This window comes from Cibotium barometz, chromosome 6 (genome assembly GCF_041138505.1).
Source record: "Cibotium barometz isolate CiBa-2024 chromosome 6, ASM4113850v1, whole genome shotgun sequence".
Lineage (NCBI taxonomy): Eukaryota > Viridiplantae > Streptophyta > Polypodiopsida > Cyatheales > Cibotiaceae > Cibotium > Cibotium barometz.
Window position 1 is genome coordinate 6,392,428 of NC_141051.1, and position 25,797 is coordinate 6,418,224.

The 25,797-nt window shown below is 46.0% G+C and overlaps 1 protein-coding gene across 2 annotated transcripts in view; it reads left to right on the plus strand.

The window, feature by feature from the left end:
* The window catches only part of MTM1 (manganese tracking factor for mitochondrial SOD2), a 49,546-nt gene extending 24,158 nt beyond the window's left edge, over positions 1-25,388 (plus strand). For both annotated transcript variants that reach the window (XM_086799166.1, XM_086799165.1), the window contains 4 exons: positions 514-605; positions 24,218-24,367; positions 24,496-24,551; positions 24,769-25,388. In XM_086799166.1, coding sequence (XP_086655292.1) covers positions 514-605; positions 24,218-24,367; positions 24,496-24,551; positions 24,769-24,901 — 431 coding nt within the window. In that variant the 3' untranslated portion in view covers positions 24,902-25,388. The remainder of the gene's footprint in view (positions 1-513; positions 606-24,217; positions 24,368-24,495; positions 24,552-24,768) is intronic.
* Positions 25,389-25,797: the final 409 nt, after the last annotated feature.

Consider the following 25,797-nt stretch of genomic DNA (forward strand, 5'->3'; position numbering starts at 1 on the left):
GGAGAAAAGGTGACTTAATCACACTGGGGTATCTTCAGACACCTTAACAATTCCAAAGGCCACATGGGATTGAGTCTCAACTTTTGTCATCACATTTTACAGCTTCTTGAGGTTTAGGGCCCTTGCCTTTTACAGGTTTAAGAGCTCTTATAATGGCCCTATTCTGGTGCATCTTTTTGAGGCTTGCACACTTGAATTTTGTGATTGGTCTGTCCTTCATTTGTTTTAGACTGGATGCACGCTTATGGTAGCCATCCTTGTGTGGCATAGAATTTGTCTAAGGTTGAAATGAATGTCAAAGATTTGTATTTCTTCCCTGTTTTTTCCTAATACATCTCTTAGCTAAGAAAGACAATAGTGTGCGATGCTGTATCTTGCTGCACAAAGTGAAGCCTTGTATGTAATATTTTGTTGACATAAAAAACTTTAATTTTATTTTAAATGATTTTGGCTTGCAATTTGAAAGTTTGATTTTTGTCATTGTCTGTTTGGTGGATCTCTTTATGGACGAAGTGAAAGGAGTTAGGGCCCTGTGGACAGGAGTTGGAGCACAGCTTGCACGGGATGTTCCCTTTTCAGCAATCTGTTGGGCAACACTGGAACCGGTTTGTGACGGTTTTACTTTTCTTAGAGGGCTGCACAAATACTTGAGGGAAGTTCAGAAGAAAATGCATTCATATGTACCTTTCATATCAAGTATTTTTAAGCATGGTAGAATACTGTTGCGATTTGCATGTTATATATTGGTATTAAAAGAACGGCTGAGAGCGCGCTGAAATTTGGGCAGAATATTCTCTTAGGATCATTATTATGTCCTACGGTTGCGCTGTGATTTTCATGCTAGGTTTGCCAATTCTGCTATGGGGTGATGAAAGTGGAGACCATGAGCTTTGTTAGTCTCGTTGTAAAATCATCTTTACCCCTACCTTACAATCCATATAGCATTTCTTTGACATGACCAGGGTGGTTCTTGTTGTATTGCCTCAATCCAGTTTACATACCCATACACCTCTTCAGCTTCCAAACCTTCATCACCTCCTTTATCAAGGAAAAGTTCTTGTATCCTTGTGGAATGTGGAATGTTAGACAATGTTAAGCCATGTTTGTCAAAAAAGATGTTGCCTCTTTGAGAGTCTGCATGTACAGTTGGGGGGCTCCTTGTGCAAAATCACTTCCTTGGTCATAACAACCTTAGGGTTGTAGAAATCGCAACCTTTTGGTGTGCCACAATGTAACCCAAGAACCAGTTTGAGAGCATAGCATAACTCTAAATTTGGTTCCAAAATTAACACGTAGACATAGTTGCAATCATAATCTTATGATTGTTCACCCAAATGTTTGTAAACGTTTGAAAAAAACATGTATGATACTCACGTATGTTATGTGCTCTTATATTGGGCTTTTGAAGCATTTGAAAGAAACATGTTTACAACCTTGAGCATGATCCATACACATGAAGAGTTATGTAGTATCAATTATCACATGAACCAAGTCAAATTGTCATGCCTACTCATTACTAAGACCCTTTGTTCATAACATGTCTTCTTTTAGATTCCCAAAAGTCAATTCACCAATCTTCTCCTCCCTAAAAATTTAACTTGATGAGGATTTAAAAGTGTGTTTAGGGAGTACATTTTGGTAAGAAAATGGAAGCACATATGTATGATTGGTGGACCATAACATTTCAAATGTTTTCATACTTACCATACTTCTAAACTTTTGAAGTATGATAAGTATAATTGTAACTATGACCGTAGGCATCCTCTATCAAGATCGAGGTGAAGGCTTTGAGCTATTGGCTGTCCATACAGTGTGAAGAAGCTTATCTCATGATGTCTTGCCCATGGACAAACAAACTAGCTATACCTAAACAATAAACTATTTGACATTCCATAAGTCCCTCTCTTCTTGATACTCTATGTATCTCCGACTCCCTATGCCTTCCCTATGCCATTTTCACATTGATACAGTATTGCCTGTTTCATCCATGCCTCCTATAAGAGGTGCGAATGCAAGTTAACGGAACACTTTCAAGAAAACTCATTAATGTTGCAGATAATCTAGGATGATTGTAGGCATTTTTTCCAAAGGGAGTGGGAGGGCTTTGCTTTACGAGTAGAGTAACAAACCATCATTGGCTTGCTGTCCTCGGTTCAAAACCCCCCTTGGTGCTTCCTCGGTAGCATCGCCTACGAGTGGATAAATAAGCGCCTACGGATGGTGAAAATTAGTAACTATGGGAGTATCTTGTGCCAAAGGCCAGTTGAAAAAAAAAGAGCTGCATCAAGTTCTCTTTACCTACTCTACATTAGCGTCCTTAACCATTAAGGTCTTCTATGTCTTGGCTCGGCACACACATGCTTGTGTATGGATGTGGTTGGCAGAGAAGCTTTCTGGCAACATCATTGCTACATGGGCTAGATTCAAAAGCAAATTTCATGCTTAGTTTTTGCCTTCCAATTTTCAAAGAACATACGCAAAAAGTGGGATTGGCTAGGCCAGAATTCGTCTCAAACTTTTGGAAGTGATTCCCTTTATGAAGATATCACTTCTTACGTATCAAAGTTTTGACAGATGAAGAGAGGAAAAGAAGAGAAAGTTTGAGTTGGGGCTTCAACCCATCTTCCATAATGCACTTGAAATCGAAATCTAGCCCAACAATCAAACTCTACAACAACTCATAAATTCAGCTTTAGCCTCCAAGAAATTGAATGTCAAATCGGCGGAGTCAAAGATTGACCTAAGCATGGGAAAAGGGAAGGACAAAGATGGTTTTAGCATGCGAAAAGATGGACAACCACCAAAAAGGGATTTCTAAGATACCAAAGGTGCTCTGAAAGCTTAAAATGTATAAGAGAAGAAGTCATGGAACAAGAGGAGCACATAAGGGTTGTCTCAGTGGTAAAGGGGACAATACATGTGAGAGGGCGAATGCTTTAAATGTGGTAGTAAAGATCACATGTCGAAACATTGTACAAGCAAAGATAAGAAAGCGGATGAACCTAAAGTGCATGTGAGTATGGTGCATGATGTACAAGGCAATACGGGCCATGCAAGCAAGGATAGAGTAGTATGCAAAGTGTGGGGGAAACTTAAAGATTAGCCCGCCTTATTCATCTTTCATGACTTTTCTACTGACAACTTCATCTCCACCCAAATGGCTGCCGCCTTGGGGATTGAAGTGGGAGACATGGGATGCGAAATATATGCATGTTTAGCTCCTCTCATTGGAAAGCTGGGAATTCACATGCAGGGTTACCTCCACCATGAGAACTTCCTTGTTGCACCTCTCCATGGAGGTGATATATTGCGTGGCAAATCATTGCATGCTCGCCTTGAACACCGTAAGGACTACAAGACAAACAAACTCTCTTTTATGTACAAAGGCTGAAAGCATCTATAGATGCAAGCGAATCGGGTGATACTATCCCTGTTATTTCATGTGCAAGTCAATAAAACAACGAAAAAGAGTGTTTCTTCGTACTTGATTTTTGTATGGGATGATGTGGAACATAGTAGTGTGCATGTAGATTCTCTTACTTTTGATAGGCTGAATTTTGTAAGTGATGTTTGTACGTGATGATGTGGAACATAGTAATGTGCATTCTCTTACTTGTGATAGGCTGAATTTTGGGAGTGAGTATAGAGATTGTTTTCCCGATACATTGCCGAGGGAAATGCCTCCCTCACGGCCAGAGGATCAGCGTATTGATTTGGTGCTATATTTTGTTAGTGCTTGCCAATAAGAGGAGATTATGAAGGAGGCTGGTGAACTCTTAGAGAAGGGTTTAGTGTGACCAATGTCTTTGCCATTTTGTTCACACGTTCTTCTTGTGCAGAGAAGTAGGATGCTTCATTCAATATGTGCGTGGTTTACCGGCCACTTAATAAGATAACCATCAAGAATTGGTTTCCTATTCTGAAGATTGATGATATCTTGGACAAATTGGATGGTTTCTCATGTTTTATTAGTCGCATTGATCTCAAGAGTGGTTACCATCAAGTGAGAGTGATGCCTCGAGATGTACGCAAGAAAACCTTTCGTACATCTTTTGGTCTCTATGAGTATTTGGTTATACCATTCGGTCTCACAAATGCTCATCCTACCTTTAATCGAATGATGGACATAATTTTTAGAAATCATAGAGTATTTACAGGTGCCTTTTTTGATGACATTTCAAAGATGCACTTGAAAGTGGTCTTCGATGAATTGAGGAAACATAAGCTTATGATTAATGAAAAAAAGCGTGAATTCTTCCTTTTGTATTACTTATAGTTCCCCCCCCAAAAAAAAAGCAAACCCTAGGCTGCTTGTTCTCTGGACCGGCCTCTGCCTAGTTTCCTTGGTTTATGCTTATACTGGAGGAGGTTCATATCTCATTTTAAATGATTGCCTCGCCATTCCATGAACTTACCAAGAAAAGGGCCTTGTTTAAATGGTCAAAATTTAAAATTGATGCTTTTCTTAAGCTCAAGGGTGCCATTACATCAGGACTAGTTTGGTGATTCCTAATATACAAAAGTCATGTAGTGTTGAATGTGGCAGTTGCATGGGAGTTGTCCTAAATCAAGGACATGGCGTTGCATATAAGAGTAGAAAGTTGCATGATGCGGAGCTTTCTCTTGGCATCTATGAGGAAGAGCTATTGGCTGTAATTCATGCTCTTACAGCATGGAAACACTACTTATTGGGAGCTGAATTTACAGTCAAGATTGATCACCAAAGTTTGCAGTATTTTTGGCGCAAACCAAGCTTTTAAAGAAGCATATGAGGATGGTCAATTTTCTCTCCATGTTTCATTTTCAGATTTTGCACACCCGTGGAAAGAAGAACGTGGTTGCAGATGCTCTATCAAGAAAACCACGTGGCTACAATTTCAATTGCCTCACATTGGGACTTATCTGGGATGCAAGACATATATCATTTGGATGCTGAATTTAAAGATATATGAGCTGATTTGATGGCTGGTCATGCACACGCCTTGTATGTAGTGAAAGATGGATATCTTATGAAAGATTATTGTATGTGTAGTTTCAAACATGCGACAAAAAGTTTTGGACAAATGACATGCTCCTCCTTATGCATTACATTGAGGAATTTTGCCTACCACTCAAAGAGGTATTTCTTTTGGCTAGGCATGAGAAGAGACATAGAGGCTTATGTGTTAGCATTATTCATCTCCTGGTAGTGTGCCCAAGTTGTGTATTAGCCAGCATAGACGGAGGTTGCAGCGGCGGATTCGAATTATTCTTGCGAGACATGCGGGACACCTAGTCAGGGTGCTGACCACAGAGGATATTGAGGAGATCCGCCAGCGTCCGGTGCGGCACATATTATGAGATGGAGGCACCTCCATAGTGTATCCCCCCGTCCCACATGATATTGTATCCCCTCACTGTACTCCACTCACCTCCATAGCGTACCCCCCCCCCCCCCCCCCCCCTCTCACTATATTCACACCCTATAAGGGTTTCTGTTTACCTTCCAGTTCCAGTTTCATTTTCTAGGTGCCAGTAGTATCATCTTTATTTTTCATTTTCTGGTTTTTTATCCAGACATTGTATCAGCCATGATGTAACTTTTTGGTCTCATAGGTCATTATGGCCTTTTGAAGACGTTAATATAACATTTCATTTCATTTCTCTCTCTCTCTCTTTCTCTCTCCTCCCCCCATAGTGTGAAGTTGCGCAGGCCCCCCCCCATGGCGTGAAGTTGCGCGCTGGTAGTCTCTCTCTCTCTCTCTCTCTCTCTCTCTGCCTGCCTGCGCCCCCTCTGCCAAGCAGGAGGCAGCAACAAAAGCAACATAATCTTCTCTCTCTCTCTCTCTCTCTCTTTCGCTTGCACCAAGATGAAGAGCGCAGAAATGGGAGGCGCTGCATTCAGAACTGAGTGCAATCATTGACCGGATGGAGAAACATGTGCTCACAAGCTTGGAGAAGCCAGAGAAGCACCCCTTAGGCTGATGGGCAAAAGAAGGGCTCAAAGTTATCAATGACATCCTGATATGCCAGGAAGATACAGAGGATAGGGAATTAAAAAGTTCAAGGAAGCCCATGCGGCCGAAGTGGAAAAGTGGAAGGCACAGGCTGAAGACCTCAAGGAGGAGCTACATGTATGCAAAGAACGGATGAAAGAAGAAGGGGAAATCAATCCCTTCCTTGCCTTGTTGGTTGAAAGCCTAAAAAACAAACTGCAGGAATGTTTAGTAGCCACAAAGGAGAAAGGGTGGGTGGCACTGGTTAAGCAAGAAGTAGAGAAAGAATGGACAGAAGTGGTGAGAAAACACCCCACACCCACGCCCATCATACATGATACGCTAGAAGAGGAGGAAGGTCCGCACTCTTCATGTGAGGGTGACAAGCCTAAAGGAGGGGGAATCTCTCAAGGTTGATGCTCTAACCCTATGCAAGAGATGCAAAGTGGAAGGGACCCCTTATGTGGACACATGGCATGTGGGACGAGACACCTCATGGGAGTGCCCCCTCATCTTGCAATTCTCGGACCTTGCTAGCCGAGATGCCTTCATGGAAACATGGACTCCGAGGGGAGAAGATATACCTAGGGGACGATCTCACCCAAACCCAGGTAGAGCATAGACGGGCAAACATGCCCAAGGTGCACGAGGACCGCAAGGCGGAGAAGTGGGCAGTATACAGGGACGGCGAGTCATCATCACAGAGCATCTTAAAATAGGGACGCAGGGTCTGTGGAACCATACACGTGGAGTTGGCAGCTTGGAACTGCATTGGGACACTCTGGTCGGACATTGGGGAAGTTCTTACACAGAGGGACATTATCTTGTTCACAGCCTGGAGAGAAGGCTACCATGCATTTCAGGCTATGAGTGGGCATCCACCTACCGGGTACGCGGGTTTGGCGGAGTGGCAGTACTATTCAGGACATATCTACAGCCCATGATCACCATAGTCCGCAAGGACGCAAAGGCACACTTTATGTGGGTGAGGTTACAGGTCACACTCAAGAGATGTATACACATTGCGGTATGTTACTTTCCACCTAGGAAGTCCTCATATGCTATTCTGGAGGAGGGGGAGCTATTTTATCCCCTCCATGCAGACATCATTCAGTTCTCACGCTTGGGCGAAGTTCTCCTTTTAGGGGACTTCAATGCTAGGACTCGGAGCGAGCAGGCATCTATATATGACCAGGAGGAGCCGACCATGCAGGCGAGAGACTCGGAGGAGATTGGCATTCAGCGAGCATTACAGGACAGAGGGGACATCACAGCATCAGGGAGACAGTTCCTCATGCTGGGGACCACACATGGCTTAGCCATCTTCAACGGGATGTCCCGTTGGCCTTCTTCTGGAGCTCTCACATGCTTCACACATGGTGGAGTCTCGAGTACAACGGATTACTTGATGGGATCTCCGGCTTTAGCCACATTCATACATACCTTCACCATTCCCACCCGCCCACTTGGAGCCCACCATGCCTATCTTTCCTTTGACCTCAGCTTTTCCCGACCATCCTCGCCACCACCGCCCATCTCCCACTACACCCAGATTCACTTCCACCATGATGGGGACTCCACTTACTCCGAACATCTTACCGACATCTAACATATGTAGACCCCAATCTCCCACTAGCCGACCTCACCTCTCAGCTCACCACAATCTTACACACCTTTGCTATTACCGCTTTCCCATCCACCAACCGATCCACTGCCAAACCCCCCACCGGCACCATGCCCCAAAACGATTGGTATGACGAGGAATGCCGCACAACACGTGAGCGTCTCTTACGTGAGGTTGCAAACTGGCCAAATCCGAGAGCAAGATGCTCAAAGGATTAACCGATACACAACCAGACGTAAGAAATGAGCACATGTTAAGGGCCAATACAAGGACTTATACCAATCTCTCAAAGGTGTGAACTGTACTGAGGGCTAGAAGAAAATCCGGGAGAAACTCCCACCCACACCCATCACATCTCCATTCATATGGCACACATATGCACGATCCCTATACGAAGTACCAGGTCAGCCCCCCCATCCCACCACCATCACATCCACGTCCCATCACATCCACCTTCACAACATCCGACATGGTAGCCCGAATCATCCGGAGACTTAAAAATGGTAGATCAGAGGACCACGAGGGCCTCTTGGCAGAGCACATCTCCCATGCGGGGGAGGCTCTAGCACCCCTCTTGGCCCAGCCCAGTGGAGATTGCATAGTCATATATGTACTTGGAAGTCACTTTTACAGGACTGGTCTTCTCGATGCGAGGGTATGCTTCTCTTACTCTCATGGAGAGACAATGCTTCCAGGTCCACTTCCAAGAGCCAAGGACCAAGATGTGGCTATTTGACACCTTGGTCACTCCGGCATTGATGTATGGAGCACCCTTCTGGGCACCTGATCTTACAGTTAGAGAGGCCTCATGTCATGATGCTCTCCCGTATGATACGCAGCAAACCATCGGTCCCACGTGATATTATCCTGGCTGAGTTTGCTGCAGCACCCATGGTAGTAGAGGCACTCTTCCAGACAGTCACGTACATTCACACGATCTGTGCCATGCCTCCCTGGAGACTCCCAAGGCTCGCCCTATAGTCCTAGCAGCTAGCAGCAGATGGGCACGAGTCATGGTATAGCCGAGTATGCACGTGGTTCACGAGGCAGGGACTCAGGATGGATCGCCTCTCCCACTCCAGTACGACTTGGACTCCCCATTCATCAGGCTTTCTCAGGATGACAGGAACCGGGTGATTAGATATGATTTATTGGGACTATACATACAGGATCCCTGGATCACAACACATGAGCTAGTCTCACACAAACGGCAATACTACATGGATACTTTCATGAGGCTTATAGAGGATGGTTTCATACTGAGGGCCAGGTATCTTGACATATACATGTCACATGCCATACGGATTGCAGTGGGCCAGTTGCAGGTGTCATCGCACCGCCTGAGGATAGACATGGAGAGCCATGCAGATACCTCGTGAGGAGAGGATATGCACTATGTCCAACAGGAGGTCGAGTACTTCATATGTAGATGCACCGTATACTATGAGATTCGAGGGAGGTTCCACTGTCTCTTAAGCAAGGGGTTTGGACCCTTATCTACGATCATGGATTACCCAGATCAATGGTACTAGAGCTTCACCATCATAGAGACTTACTGATTAGGGAGTTGATACCCTAGGACCTTGGCCCCGTGTGACCATAACTCAGTTCTTCTGACCACGAGAAGATGCCCCACCAGCTATGGATGACATACCCACAACCTCATCGAGCCACACATTCTTGAGTGCGTGACCCCCCGCTAGACCCCATTTTAGCATGACTCTAGACCGGGACATGGCACTACAGCGAGCTCGACAGCCCAAACTCCATGGACCTCGTGAGCAACATAGATATCAGCCCCGCGTGAGGAGATCGTGGAGAGGTACAGAGCCACCTTCCCACACTCGACGGATCTGCAGAGCCCTCTACAGGCTAACCCCATGCTCAATACCCTTGACGACCCGCGCCCCCCCCCCCCCCCCCACACACACACACACACCGGGGGGTTAGCTCCATAGGTTGTATGATGATGGTCCCACTTTGTATCATATGGCTCAGATTTGACATTCTCAGCTCATAGCTCTAGTCTTTGTTTTCTTTTGTACCACGATGAGATTACATGGACACTATTGTATCACTTTTGGTCTCATAGATCCACTGGATCTTTTGAGGACGTGATATAACTCCCTCTCTCTCTCTCTCTCTCTCTCTCTCTCTTTCTGCACATATCTCTCTATCTTGTGCGTTATCTTCGTAACGAAAGATTGCTGAATTCTATCCATTGAAGAACCGATTCTATTCATCAAGCTTCCGCATGTGACATTGGTATCAGACCATCAGGCTCAGTGAGGCTAAACACTGATGGTGTCCCAGATGAAGGTGCACAGTCCAAGGAGAGTAACACAGGACATGGTAGAAGTTCCCAGGAGGTTGGTTGGTGGTTTTCCTCAAGACCCAAGGGGAATGGCAGCCCTGTGAGTCGGATGCCACTTGGGGCATACCAGGAAGAGCTTTCAAGAAAACGGTTCCAACGGAGGATGATCCTCCAAGGGGTGGAGTGAGAGTGCCAAACTCAATAATCAGGAATAGAAGACCAAAGAAAGTGTTCAGGGACAAGGCAAGAAGGCAAGGGGACAAAGTGGAATAGATGCACGGAACTTCATCAAATTTGGAGTGCAATTGGAGAACAGTGCAGGGTTTTCAGTGAAAAGGTTGTCACGAAGGGAAGGATGACATGTTTGGGAGTCCATGAGGAGACAATGGGATGACCATGGTCATCTAGGGTGAGAAGTTGGAATCCCATCATCAAGTTTAGTAGAAGGGGATATCATGTGCATGACATGCTCATGCTTATCTCTTAGCTAATCCCTAAAGGGCTTAAGAATAAATGGAAGTTTAGGGCATGATCTAGGCTCAAGAGTGTGCAGAGAACCTCGGAAAGGCTAGAAGGCTGTTGGCCTCTAGCTACTGTAGTTGGTCGACAGAGATCATGACAGCAGGTCATGTGGATTTATCTGTTGGTCGACAGTAGGTCGGCTAGATCTCTTGCATGTGTAAAGCCTATAAATAGGCTACGCCAAGATCTAGTTGCTCGTTCAGTTCCCTTCTTGGGATTGAGTCATAGGGTGGGATTAGACTAGGGTTTTCAACCTTTTCAAGGGCAGCCTATGGCTTGCCAGGAATTGTACCTTTTTGCATTATATAGAATATACGGAAAACTCAGCTCTCTCTCTCTCTCTTCTCTCCGTGTTCTGCTTGCGTTTTGCATCCGCATGTTCTAGGAAGGTGTTTAGGGCTGAAAGAAGACTCCCAGAGCTTCCGCATGTGATAGATCCGGGCTAGGAAAAAGTCCTTCCAGAGCTCGCCCCCGGAAGTAGTCCACAAACTATCAACTTGCCTAGAAGGGCACGGCTCTAGATAGAGGGGTTGAGGATGCCCGGGTCCCCCGTGTCGAGGGTGGATGATCACTCTCTAGAGTCTAGACCACCTTGGCCTACGCAGGCTTCCCATCGCTAGCAACCCAAAGAAATTTGCGGATCAACCGTCAAATCTGACCAATGCAAGCCCGAGAAAAGGCCCGATTGAACTCCAATATAGCAACTTCTTCCGAATGCTCATAAGAAGGGCTAGCTATTGCCTCAGGGAGATATCGATACCAACTTGGCATCCAAGATAGCGAACAGGAGCGCCGCTCGGGCTCCACTTAAAAGCCTCAACTAGTCTCCAAGTTGGGGCAAGCGATGAGCCAACCCAAAACCATAGTTGCCTCCGGTTTGCGAACCGCCACATAAATTCGATTCGTATAGTTTGGTTCGATTCAGTTCGATCCGGTTCGTTCAATTCGGTTCAGAGTTTACCGTTTTCTTTTTCTGGCCGTTTTTTTTCGCTGATTCCGCCCGTTTTCTAGCTGTTTGGAGAGCCGTTTGATGGCCGTTTGGAGAGCCGTTTGATGGGTGTTTTTTGGGGCTCTTGCTTGCTTGCCTTGGCCCTTAAGGCTTGAGGCTTGGCAAGTTGGCAACTTGGCCCTTTGGTTGCCAACTTGCCTTGCTTGAGGCTTGAGTCTCTTAGCTCTAGGCTCTCCCTATTATCTAGATTCTATATAATAGGCCCTCCCCAACCCCATCCTCACAAGTTCTCATTGCTAAACCCTCCCCTCACAAGTGCTCAAGTCTATGATCTATCCTCTCCCTTGAGTCCCCTCTAGGCTCTCTCCCTCTTCCTCAAGGGCCAAGGCTCAAGCCTCCCCCTCAAGGCTCAAGCCTCTCCCTCCACCGTATTTTTATTTTTAAGTATTTTTTAATGGACCGTACCTCCACCGTATTTTTATTTTTAAGTATTTTTTAATGGACCGTACCTCCACCGTATATTTTTTTTTTAAAATTCAGCGATGCGTTCCGAGACCGTATTTGAACGTACCGTACCGAATCGAACTTTTCGTACCTGACAACTATGCCCAAAACCTTCACGACTTGTGCCACTTGATTTCAGCACCGGATGCACAATAGAAGATCTCAAAGGCAACAACAAATATGTGTAGATTCCTATCATCCCCAGATAAGTATGCTGCTGTGCCTTCTTCAAACTCTAAGTCAAGCAGCTCCTTGTATGAGCAGATGGGGAGACGCAGACCCTATAGCCCTCCTGTCTCTTGTGCGGAGAGAAAACTGCTCATGGCCTTGCCAATAAACAAGAAGAGAAAAGGTGCTAGTGGACAGCCTTGCCGGACCGAATAGAGAATGAGAACTTGTCTGTCACTTGTGGCTCCGTGAGTGAGAACTTGTTTGTGTGAAGCCGTGTAGAGCTCGGAATCACCTTGAACGCATTCCTCTGGAAATCCCATTAGGTACATCATCCCCTCTAGGAAGCCCCAGTCTACCTTGTCATAGGCTTTCTCAAAATCAAGGAGGAGAACTATCAATCCTGTTGCCTCAACTTGGCTGAAGCGGTCGCCTCCCAAAAAGTGAAGATGATGTCCAAAATGCTTCGATCCTGAACAAAACCTGTTTGCATGCATGCGTCAAATCGGGGAGGAAAGGCTACAGTCTCCAGCTGATGGATTTGGCTAAGATTTTGTATGTTCAGCTGATGGATTTGGCTAAGATTTTGTATGTGGTCCCCAGGAGGGTGATGGGCTTCCATTGCCGAATCTCCAATCTGGACCCACCCTCCTTAGGAATCAAATGAATCAGTCCCTAGGATAGCCTCTATGGCATGGAATCCATGGCCATTATTTCATAGAAAGTAGCGTTAAAGCCGTCTTCCATGATATCCCAAGGACAGAAATAATAAAACATGAAGCCCATCCTCTCTAGGGCATTTCTCCCTGGATAGATCCTCAAGAGTTTTCGCAAGCTCCTTTGAAGTAAAGGGGGTCGACAAAGCAAGGTGGTTCCAAACGTAGTGAACGATACGTTTAGTACGTTTGGAAAATGTGCTGAAAAGATTCCAAAGGTAGTGAACGTTGCCCCTGATATATATGTATACAAAATTTATAGTTTACTTATAAACTTTTGAAATATGAAGTTTGAAGATTCATCAATAAACATTAAGCACTTACTAATACTATACAAACTTTAATTTCAATTTTGCACAACTTACAAGTCACAAGTGACAATGGCAAATGCAAATATCAAATAAAATAATTAAACAACGAACATAAATGAAAGTGAGATAGATCATGGATAAATCATAAGACTGTAGACATATGTCATACATGATAGATACTACAATGAATATGATCTCAATTCTGATTCCTAGAGGCTAGGCACCTGAGCCCCTCAAACTAAGAGGTTGGGCCTGACAAACAAAGCAAAGTCTAGACTAGTCATCAAAAAAAGACTAGTAACTATAAACTATAATAGCAGCTAGCTATTGATCGGTTGGATACAATGGAGTATGAATGGAAAATTAAGGTAGCACAAACAGAGCAATGCAGCACCACACAGACATGCCAAAGCTATAGAACACGAATGACAATTGCATCGTCCAAGAAGACTCATAAAAGGGATTCCATGCCAACTGGAAAGATAGATTCAGGAACCATTGAGAAATCAAGAAGGTGATCACTAGGCTAATGCACTTGGATCAGCCCAACTGACCTGCTCTAGCCATGCTAAGCCAGTGGTTTATGAGAGGACTAAGAGAAATGCTCTAGACAACAGTGGCCTCATATGACTTGGATTCCCTCACCTTTGAACAAGTGGTAGCAGGAGCTACCAGAGCTAACAGGATCTTGAAGCAAAAAAAATGACCCCAAGAAGAAGAAGAAGGACAAAAGAAATATGCAACTGAAGAAACATCTCCATCCGTCAACATGTTGCCATTCGAGTCAATAGTCAGGCTCTCTGATCATCGGCATTGTAGGAATGGCGTCACTCGTATCTATGGGCCTCTCATCTAAGGGATCATCATCATTATCATCATGTGCAAGAGACTCGTGCTGCTGAGCTATCTGAGCACGGCCTCACCCTCGATCTCGCCCACCATGGCGGTCTCGATCACCTGGATTGCTAGTAGAAGCTCCATGAGCATCAACATCTACAATACTCATAGTTCATGATCGAGCACGTGTAACCCTGCGACCTATGCTCTCAAGCTCTCTGTGGAGCTCTTGGTATATCTCCTCCTGCTCGTCTCGCAAGCGGTCCTCTTGAAGCTGAGCCTCCGCAATACTAGTATGAGCGAGGAGCCTATCGAAGATAAGGGATCCACCTGCCACATGTGATGGCACATAACACGTATCAAGAGTCAATACTCAATGCTGAGCATTCGTTAGGACTCAAGATTCAATACTCATGACTCGTGAGGTTACACATATGAAGTTTAATAATAAACATTTTGAGTTGGCAAGTAATTTACCTCCTTCATACCAGTGGCTGTCTTGAGTGTGCGCAAAAGACGGAGGTTGGATCGACAAAATACCAACCTCTCTAATTGCTGAGTACTTAAGCGATTATGGATCTTGGTGTGCACAAGAGAGTATGCACTCCAATTCCGTTCGCATGCACCAGCAGAGCAACTTTGCACATGCCACATAGCACTGGCAAATGTTAAAAGACAAGATTACACATTGGCTGCATTATACAAACTAAGAACTTTAAAGTTACAAACCTAAGATAGCAATCTAAAGGCCACTTTGTGGACAATTTTGGCCTGATATCTATGGATGTCCCACCACGTAAGTGGTTTCGCCTGGCCTTGAACTACTGAGGCACTCAACTTGACAAAGGCAACTCCCACCCGATTGCGGTAGACGACCAACTTCTCATCGAAGGTCACCATGTCATCGTAGCTAAGCACTTGAGACACATAAGCATCCTTGAGCAAATTGAGTTGCGTGTCTGTTTGGAGCTCGACCTTGTTGAACATCAGATGGAGTAATGCTGCAATCCCATGAATGGGACGACACATGAAAGTCTATCGCAAGTCTACAATGGCCATCACCTCGCCATGTCTGACATTCCAAATTTCAAAATAGATATGCAATAGTAAGTATATCATATAACCAAAATTACAGCTCGTACCATAAACCATATTACATAATAGATATTAGATATACCTTGTAGGAGTGATAGTCGGTGAGGTGACTAATGAGACCATCTCTCTCATCCGATGAAAATGATGATAGAGGAGCCCCAATGTAGAGCCCTCCATGTCATTGAATCGGATGAAGATATACATGGGTTTGAAGAGCTTTGCTAAGCCCTCAATATCAAACCAAAAGGACTCATCCAACACTTTGCGTTGGATGTATCGAGTGGGCTCGCTGGTCGAATCACGCCCATGCTTCTTCCAAGATGATCTTATTGGCTCTAGTGCATTCTCTATGCGCGGTTTCTCATCCTCTAGCATGGTTCTCCGCATCTTCTGGTAGTCTAATTCAGTCCAGTTCTCACATGGACCTACATGGGAGACGGCTTTAATCATTCTCTTCACTGATTTGTGCGAGGGACATTGAAAGAGTTATTGCGCTCTATCTCTATCTCTGCCTTCCGTTGCCTCTCCTTCACCCATGAGGATTGGTTCAATGTACCACGTAGAGTGGTCTGATGGTGTCGTCTTGCACTATCACCTGCAATATTCTCCACATGAGACTGTCCATCATCTACTCTAGCTGTCTTTCGGCTAGGACCTGCACCTGAACCTGTGGATGGCCCTTCCACTCAGCTTGACTGTGACATCTGTCCACCCACATATGAATATGTTGGTTCCCCAACAGCTGATGGGCCCATATGCTATCTAGCTGCTCATCCTCAATGATGACTCTACTATCCCTACCAAGCTGTGATTCGATGAAGATCCGTGGGCTCTCTCGCCGAATCTCATCAACCGCCTCCTGTGGTGCATATGGTCCAATGCCGTCTCCCGTACCTTGGCCAACATGATAAATAACACGAGTGGATGTGCTAGTAAATATTCCTCCACAATATTTGCACTTCACACGCGCGTGTTGGAGTGACTGACACCTGGGGTGTTGGGTGTGCCTTGAATGATGGTGTGCCTTCAACCTTGCCCATACGGAACTCGGTACATGAGGCATCTATGACATATGCACAAAAAGCAATCAAGAAAATGGAGAAATGTCAAGACAAGTCACGACTCGAGAGTTATAATATATATTTCAAAATTCAAGCACAATACGAATAAAATTTCAGCCTGTGTGTAGGGGTCCGGGGAGGTGTAGCAGAGAGAGCCTTGTGGGGGGGGGGGGGGGGGGGAGAGAGAGAGATGAAATGATATATTAACGTCTCTAAGAGGCCATAATGGCCTATGAGACCAAAACTGAGAGTACATCTGAAGTTGGTGTCTCATCAAAGAGAACAAGACTAAAAAGTACAATAAACTGATTGTCCTACAGTTATAAGAACAGAACTGCAAGACTCCGAGATGATACTGAGTAGAAAATACTGGAAAATGTATATCAGGTAGATCCATGTATGCTGATTAGTTGAAGTGTTGCCCTCTCCTTAGATCAAGTATCTCCGCCATGGGGCTGTCTAGAATGGAGAGGTCGTAGAAGCGAGGTAGGTGCCTCCGATGCCGAGCAATAATGGCTTTGATTTGGCGATGGTGAGGATGCCGTGGTCAGGATCCTGGTGGGCGTGGCCGACGAGCACGACATAAGATAACTGCTCTATCAGTGGTGACTCCCTGGGAGCGTGGTCGGTGCTCTGATGGCCCAATGGAGGAGGTATCAGGAGGTGTGGGCTGGGTTGCTGGTGCTGGTGCCGAAGAAATCTGTCAGGGTCCTCTGTCTAGGTACATCATGGCTCGGCCTCCTGTCTGCCAAGAGGGTCTCTCTATGTCTCCTGAGCTCAAGTAGAAACAATCCGAGGCATCTCTGATCCTCAAACTCCATGACCTTGCGTAACGGCCCAAAACCCTCTCGGAAGAGGCAATGATATCTCCCTCGGATCTCATAATAGACTGTACATCGGCAAATGTAGTGTTCCTTTATCTCTACCTCATGGTAGCATAGCTGACAAATGCGGTCATCCACGATCTGATGCACATATCGCCCTGTCTCAATCCGCAGCTAGTGTGATGAGGTCCGGATCTGTCCAATGGCACAACGTATCCCATGTGATAGGTGTACATCCATGTACGCCGGGCGGGCGATAAAATCATCCGGTGAGAGGTGTAGAAAATGGCTCTTGTAATGAGTCATTTTCGTGCTCGGGCTAGCCCATGTCCTCTCTGTGTCCACTGTGATGATATCCATCCTGATCACGCGGTTTTGCTCTGAGCGGGTGAGATCCAAAAATAGACAATCTAGACTGTACTGAAAGGGTGGTAGTGCCTCTATCCGCAAACCATGTAGGTCAAACCATGATCTCATCTGAGCGTACCAACAATGAGTACCTCCATCCTCTGCCAAGTGTATGGATGAGGTCAGTGCCAACTGGAGAGAGAGAGAGAGAGAGAGAGAGAGAGAGAGAGAGAGAGAGAGAGAGAGACTTGGGCAATGAGCCCAGCACAACCAGCCCACGAGTGCCCGCCGCCGAAGAGAGAGTCGCACGCACGTAAGAAACAGAAGGAAAAAAACTTGATGTTGACGTGTGTCGGTTTTTTTAACCTACATTAATCAAAATCCCAGGACCCATGTTCACTAACGTTTCCAAATGTTAGTGAACGTTTCAATCGTTCCAAACGTTTGGATCAAATCCAAACGACGTTTCGATGCAACCTTGCAACAAAGTCCGGAGAGCGGGGGGGACCACCTCTCTCGTATGTCGCCAAACCTACTCACGTGCATCCATCACCTGAGAGGCTGGGGGGCACTTGTGAAACAGGGAACGGAAGGAATCCATGGCAATGGCTCGCATGTGGGGGTTGGATTCGGCAACTATAGATCCATCCTCGCCTCACAATCTGCGGTACCATCTTTCCGCTTGTGTGGGCTTGAAATCTTGAAGAAATCTCAGGTAACCGTGTCTCTCGATTGGGTCCAAAAGGAAGCTCTGGCATGGTACTTGTACTCCACCCTCTGCTTCTCAATGGAGCTAAGCTTTGTACGGGCTGCAGCCAACTGGGCCGCAATGTACAGGCTTCGAAGATGCCCCCTCCCTTGGAAGGGTGGCATTGAAAGGTGTAGTGAACAGGCTGCTGTAGAACTCGAGGGGGGTGCTGGTGACTCTAGAGGGAGAGCGAGGTATGGAGAGGCACCGATGGTCATCTCCACCGGCTCAAAGAAACTGTGGATCAAGCGGTGAACCGAGTTTGTTTGCTGTCTGGGTCAAGCGCGGTCAGTGGGCGACGGGCATGCTCGGGTGAGGCGGAAGGGAGGGAGAGAGGAGGTTCCAATGAAGATGATGGGGGTTCAATACTAGAGAGAGGTGAAGTACACAACCCTAATTGATGTGACACTTGCTTGATTATTTCAAATATCTAGATATTATTTGATACCCCACACACATACTTCCTCAGTCTAGGAGTGGGTTCACACAAAGGTAAGACCTTGATTCCCAACACCTTTACCATTTGGACAGCCATCACCCGCTCCTCAACTTGTAGCATCTCCTTTTGTGGATTCGTTGTACTCCAACGTGCTTGATTTACAGAGACAATTGTTGGAGCTATGCTCCCAAGCTCCCCGAGTTGTAGCTAGTAATCCTTCTCCTCTGATGCCACCTGGAACCTTTTCCCTGTTAGAAGAAAGAGTGTGAGGAACTTTACTTGGATAGCTAGCTTGGGAAGTGGACTACTTGTTTTGATGTGTACAAGTACAGTGATGGAAGGACCTCGGGGTGAAAACCAACATTGTGGGCTGATTTTTAGAATGTGTTTAAGATAGTTTGTCTCTATTAATAAGATAGACACCTTCAGACGGTTGTTTAAATTTGAGATGGGAAAGAAGCGCCTAGACATTTATTCCCAGGAGTTTAAAGACCTGGTGAACTGTTGTAGGGCCCTTGAGGAGTCTCATGTGCTAGTTTATATGCTATATTTGTTCAGCCTTCCGCCGGATTATGATAACGAGGTTCTCTGGAACCATATTCTCTGTAAACCGGCCTCGGTCTTCAGACAAAACCAAAGAGCGGTGCAAAAACAAACTTGCACACAAAACACTTCAACACCATCAAGGACCTAGAAAAGGAAAACAAACAGGGGGAGCTAGAGTGCCCCTGCAAACAGTACACGGACACCGATTGTCCCCAAAACGCAGTGGCGCCCCTTGCGGTATTTCTTTAATTGATTATAAGAGCTTTGATTACAATAAGGCTGAAAACTCAGCCGTCACAGTAGAACTCCTGAAGCCTGCAAAGACCCTACATCATGGCTTCTTGTCCACTCGGCATCCACAAATAAGTCCAGCCATTGTTCACATCGAAAGACTCTCTCACATTGAGTCTGCATACAGAAGCTTTCTTCCATGATCAGGGCTGCCACAATCATCCATAGCCTCTCACCCTATGAACATCACACCCTGACACATCCAGTGCTTCTGCATCACAACACACAGACTCCCAAACTGTCTCTCATAAGAGAACTCGCATCACAGCACAACATACCATACAGTAGACACACCTGTACACTCCCTCTCTACCTTCCAAGGATACTATCCATCTCTGTCATGGATTCCCCGTCCCATAGTCACAGGGGACGGAGGCTTGGAACGCCGGGACGACGAATCGGGACTGCGCAGGGACGGGGAGGACGGACGGACGTTCCCCATGGGACGTTTCTCACAGGGGACGGCGACAGGGATGGCAGTCGGGGACGGCGCTGTGCGGGGACGACAGAGAGCCGTTGCGCCTGCCGTTGCTCCTGCCGTTTTTGGCTGTTGCGCCTGCCTGCCCGTTTCTAGCCGTTTATGGCTGTTGGGCCTTGGCTCTTCTAGCCGTTTATGGCTGTTGGAGACAGCAGTAAGAGAGACAGTAAGAGAGATGATTTTGAGTTCGTTTCAAGCTTCGGGGGCGCCGCCGGCCCCCCTTGGATCCCCCGGGTGGCAGAAATTTAGAGAGTATTTTTTGAGTGCCGTTCCCTCCCCTGTCCCGGTTCCCTACTTATGGCCGTCCCCCGCCCCGTCCCCGTCCCCCGTCACCGTCACCGTCCCCCGTGGGCCGTCCCTTGTGACTATGCCCCGTCCCCTCTCTCACATTGAGTCTACATACAGAAGCTTTCTCCCATGATCAGGGCTGCTACAACCTCCATGAGCACGCAGCCATGCGAGCTTGCATCACTCCCATGCCAAGAAACACTTTTAATTAACCCGTACTTGCAGCCGGAAACCCAAGCACATAGCTGAATTCGCAGCCAACCAAAAACAGCCCATAAACAGTCTCAAAATTGATCATGTTCATAGCCACATGCACTGCCACGAAACAGTCCATAAACCCTTTCCAAAACAGTCCTGAACCAAAGCAAAGAGAAGCTGAAAGTTCCATCAGTTGAACGCCATCGACATGATGTCTATGTTCATGAAAAACCAGCCCCTATCCGCCTTTATGTCCAGAGAAACCAGCCCCCTGGCCACCCAGAGAGAAGAGCACGCAGCCCTGAGCGCCTGCAGTCCAGCCCTCCAGTGCTCCAAGCGAGAGAGAGAGAAAAGAGCATGTGCCGCAGCTTCAGCCCTCCTCCTACTGTTCAGCCCTCAGCTTTTGCACACATAGAAAAGCGCCCAAAAGCAGCCCGACAGCCCCCTGTTTTCTCCCAAAAAGCAAGAGAGAGAAAGAGAGAGACCTGTCTTCAGTCTCCAGAACTTCCCCAAACTTGCGAAGAGAGAGAGATCGGCTGTGCGCTTCATGCAGCCCTACAGTCCTCCAAGGAGAAAAGCATGTATCTCTGCTGCATCTGCCCGTCCAGCCCTCCTTGCAGACTTGTCCGCTTCTCACCAGAAAGAGAGAGAGAGAGAGAGAGAGAGAGAGAGAAAGAAAGAGCTGCAGCCCGAGCCCACGAGTAGTCAGGAGAGGGAGAGGGCTCTGCGCTTCTTGCAGCCCGACTGCTGCTGTATTCAGCCCACCTCCATCAAGTCCTGCCCACGATTGCCCTCCATGGGGGGGAGAGAGAAAACGAAGAAGCACCCCAGTCCCCTGTTCCCTGTCCCCTGTTCTGACCAGCCTGCCCGATTTTTCCACAAGCCAAAGGTCCTTTTCATCAAAAGAGAGGCGCCTCTTTTCTGCCCGCCAGCCCCTCTTTTTCCAAAAAGCACACACGTGGTCCCAATAATAGCATATGGGCCACATTTATTTTCATAAAGGGCATTATAATGTATTTAAAGGTTTTTAAAACCTTTTGAGTTAAAATCTCTTTGCCCCCTTCACAGTTGGGGTTGTCCACACATGGGTTTCCTTTTTAACTCCAATCTGATGCCATTCACATTGTCCACCATGTCCCCATGCACACCTACATACTGTCCAGAGAAAAACACAGGGTCGTGACATTCTCTAAGTGGATGACATCTGCCATTGTGCCAAGCATTTTGATGATACCCTTGTAGTCAAAGGTGGTTGTGATCTTGGAGGTGATACCTCATGCAAGAGCCAATTTCCTCGAAAGACAGAAAACGAGGGCATGTTGCAACATCCGAGGAGGGTCAGTCGTTGCAGCGTAATCCCAAGCAGCACTCTAGAGGCAAGAAAAGGTGTGCACCGCTTACCAAGGAAGAGGTGGCGAAGGCAGGGAAGGATAACATTGTTGTCCCTTCGTTGTGCCATTGGCAAGGATTAGAGCTTTCGTCTGCCCTACAGACTTGCCTTTTTACCTATTCATCAAATACCGCTGGAGGTACTAGATTCAAAGCGGGCAATAGGTGAATAGCATTCACAGTTGATGGTGGAGAGCTAGGGTAGCTTTGGTAGTGGCCACTGTAGAGGACGACGCTTTGGTGGTTTTGTCAACCTGCAACTTGGTGTAGTCCTCAGCATTGCGCACTTGGTGGCAGAAGAAACATCAGTTCTTTGCTTGGTACTGCTTTTGCTTGTTTGGCTAGAGATAACCTCTAGTAATTCCCTCCTTGGCCTTCTCCTCAGTTTTTTTCTTGGCTTGGCCTCGGTGTTTTTCTTCTCGCTTGAGTTGCTCTCAGGCTACTGTTGGCTGTCTCTACTGTCTTTGTTGTTCCGTGCTACCTTACCCCGGCTGAGATGATGATTGATGCTGCTGCTGGGTTTGGGGCTTGTCTAGACTTGCTTGGGTTTGCCTTTGTTCAGCACCATCTCCTGATTCTGAGCTAGAGTCAGAGCTTGGTCATATGATTGAGGCTCGAAATTCCGTACCAAAAATCAGTTGTTTGTATCCAACCCCCCAAGAAATTGTTTTAGCTTCTCATCTTCGGACTTACCCAGTTGTTGATTGGCTTATAAGATTGCTAGTGTCTGCTGATGCTCGATGTGCATACCTTCCCAATCGAGCTTGTGTTGATGCTCCAAAGCTGTGCGTTCCACCTGGCGTCCATCTTCATCATCCTTGCGTTTGGCGTCCTCAGCCTTTTGTTGCTCAGCAAGTTCCTAGTGTCTTTGCATGCGTTCAGGGTCCCTACTCTTTAGCCTTTTCTGCTTCTTTCACTTGTTGAAGTTGTAACTTTCATAGATTGTATTGCTCCATCAGCTCTTGAAGGAAAACTTTAGTGCTTTGCAGAAGCGTTTCTTCTTTTCTGGTGTCTTCATGGACACTTTCTTTTGCAGTGGTGTCTTTGTGGACACTTTCTTCCACGGTGGTGTCTTCTTTGAAGTTTCTTTTTTCTTCTCCTAACATGGTGGATGGCTAGGTGGCTTTTCCTAACTTCAGTTTTACCATCTATGGAATGCTCTCATTGTAGGTAGCCAAGTTGGGTCACAACAAAAAAATCTGATACCAATGTAAATTGCAACCGGTTTAATTTTGCAACTCGTAGCAGCAAGGCCTTCTTTATACCTTTATGTTAGTGAGCATGAAGCAATCCACTTTAATCTTTAATACAGGAGAAAGAGCTGTAGAGAGAGAATGTAGAGTCGACACTAGATTGGGTCCCAATCTACCCACTTAAGGGTCCCCTTCCGTGAGTAGGAGTAATTGCTTTATTGATTTGCAGAACTTCTTTACAATGCAAAAAAACTTACTAATGGCGGTTGAATAAGGATTACCAAACGCAAGGATGAGGTAGACCAAACGTTGGCTGGACCACCATGTGGACTGAAGACAACTATGAAGCCACTTTGGAAGCCTTTATGCACACCTAGATCTTTTGAGGGAGATGCAAGAATGAAGGCTGAATGCTAAAGAAGATTTTGGGATGCCTTGAATTGAAGCACAATGAAGTGTTTAGCTGAAAAGCATGCATGCGCAAGTCAAGAGACTCAAGCACACATAATTCTGCTCTTGATCGCTGCCGAATTGTGAAGGAATGAGATGATTTATGCAAGGGACAGAAGGCGCCTTTTATAAGAGCACCCTGATGCTGGTCGGTTTCTAGAAGCTGCTCTTGACAGCTCAAGACTTCTGAAAATGGCATTAAATGCTGCGCTTTTCATTTATGTGGCTGGTGGGTTTGCTGCTGGCCGACAGGCCCCTTTTTGGGCTTCTATGGCTGGCAGACAGGGCTGTTGGCCATACTGGCCTCTTGGCAGCAATAGGTGGCCCATGATTGGCCTTCTTTTGGTGGCCCTTGGGCTGCCATGTGCAAGGCAACTAGGCTGGCCCATGGGTTGGCCTAAAGGTTTTGAATGCCTATGCTTCTACATGCTTGCTGTTGACTCCTATGCTAGGATGACCTACATGCTGTGTTCTCCAACTGGGTTAAGTGATAGACTCTAACACCTAAGGCTTGGAAAGACCCACGTAGCTCGTGCGTGACATGTCCCTGGACTAGGGCTCACAATGGGGTCACAGCGTACGACAAATCATCCTAAAAGGTTCAAATTTTGCACAAAAGTAGTGCTGATGATGAGCTAGTGTGTCACATGGCACCTCAGTGCATGGGTGCATGTGACACTTGCATAATTCTTGAACTTGCATAGATACTTGTGATCAAGTTTTCCTTGTTCAGCTATGGGATCTTTTTGAAAGAGTATATGCTTTAGCTTCAATCATTTTCCTTATCAGCCCCCATAGCCTAGCAGCTCAAGCCATGTATACCCTTACTGCATTATGTAAGAAATATCAGTGATTAAGATTTTTTTAAGGGAACAAAAGCTTTTTTGTACCTTATACTGCTCTTAATTATGACTGTCAAGTGTGTGTTCAATGTTTGTGCTGCTTTTAGCTGAGAAGGGAGTTCTTACAGAAGCTGGGTTCGGAGGCAAGTGCAGCAAGTGTCTTGGGTGCAAATTTTACAGCAGGAGTTATTGCTGGGAGTGTTGCTGCAGCTGCAACTTGTCCTTTGGACGTGGCGAAGACACGGCGGCAAATTCAGGTGAGAGAAGTTTAATGCTTTGACAGTGATAAGTTTGATCTGTATAAGTCTGAGGAGATTCCTCAAATGAAGTCTGGTGTTTGGATGGAAGTTGGTGTTATTAAGCACGGTGCTGCTTTGTTGTATAGGACCCCTCAAAGGTGTTAAGAACCAGTACACGGAAGGTGTTGGCACAAGTATGGAGGTAACAGCTTTGCCTGCGAAAATATATTACACACACCAAACCACACCCATCGTCATCCCCACACCCCCCCCCCCCCCCCCCCCCATCCCACGTGCTGCATGCCCTTCTTCTCTCTCTTCCCTTCCCCTAAAGAAACGCCACGAGGTGGTGGAAGCTTTTATTCAAACCATTGGAGCTAGAGAAATGACTGGAGTCTTTCCGTTTGCATGTCTTGCAGGGAAGGAGGTTTTCAAGGTTTGTTCATGGGGGTGGTTCCACGTGTTGCACGAGCAGGCCCTTCTGTTGGAATAGTCGTTTCTTTTTATGAGGTAGTGAAGTATGTTCTCCATCAAGCACATGTTCATGCTTGAGGAGAAGGTAACAGATCTGCCGGGAACATTGTTAGAGCTACGGGAACATTTCCAGAACACGCAAGCTAAGAGTAGCCTGAAGACACCCAATCTAAGCTGCAATTTTTGTTGGACCATAGAGTTTGCAGTTGAGAATTGAGTGACCTAAGTCACCTATTTTTGTTGGACCAAGAGCAGGGTCATTGCTGCGAGTTTGGTTTCCCCACTTAGGAGCATCATATTACCTGTAATGAAGATTAAGATCATATGATGATGAGAGCAACAGTAGTATCTCGTGCCCAAGAAGAATGATTTGGTGACTACATAGACCTCACAGTAAACAACTTGAAAGTACACGTATTATTACTTTCTATCAAAAAGGTTTTTGAGGCCCAAACAGCTTAGGGCATTACTAACTTTATATAATTGGACAAGTCTCACAAACCATAATGTGAGGCTTCTAAAACAAGGCATTGCGGAACTTTTAATCATGGTTCATGGTTTTCTTGTTTGTCTGTCTGATGTGCAAATAGGTTGAAAAAATTCAAGCAAATATGGTGAGCGATTGGCATCATTTTCACCATTTCTCTTGAGGTAATAATTGTGTGATCAAATTTTCCAAACTGTAGTATGCATGTGATGTAGAAAGTGAGGCGCATGTCGTTGTGGCACATAATTTGGGACTTGATAGTAAGCGAACTGTGCATAGAGGGCATGGTGTGTTTATTTCTCAAAGAGGTTTTTTCTTGGATAAGGCCAGCAAAATGTGCACAGCTCACAATCTTTTAGGCCGTGTGTCATACTTCTCAATGCTTTTTGGTTCTATCTACGATGATGCAAATGTGCTCTTCAACCTTGATTAGCTACCAAAAGTGAGGTGTGTCCTCGCTCTTTTTACAAGGCTTTTGGCCCTTCAG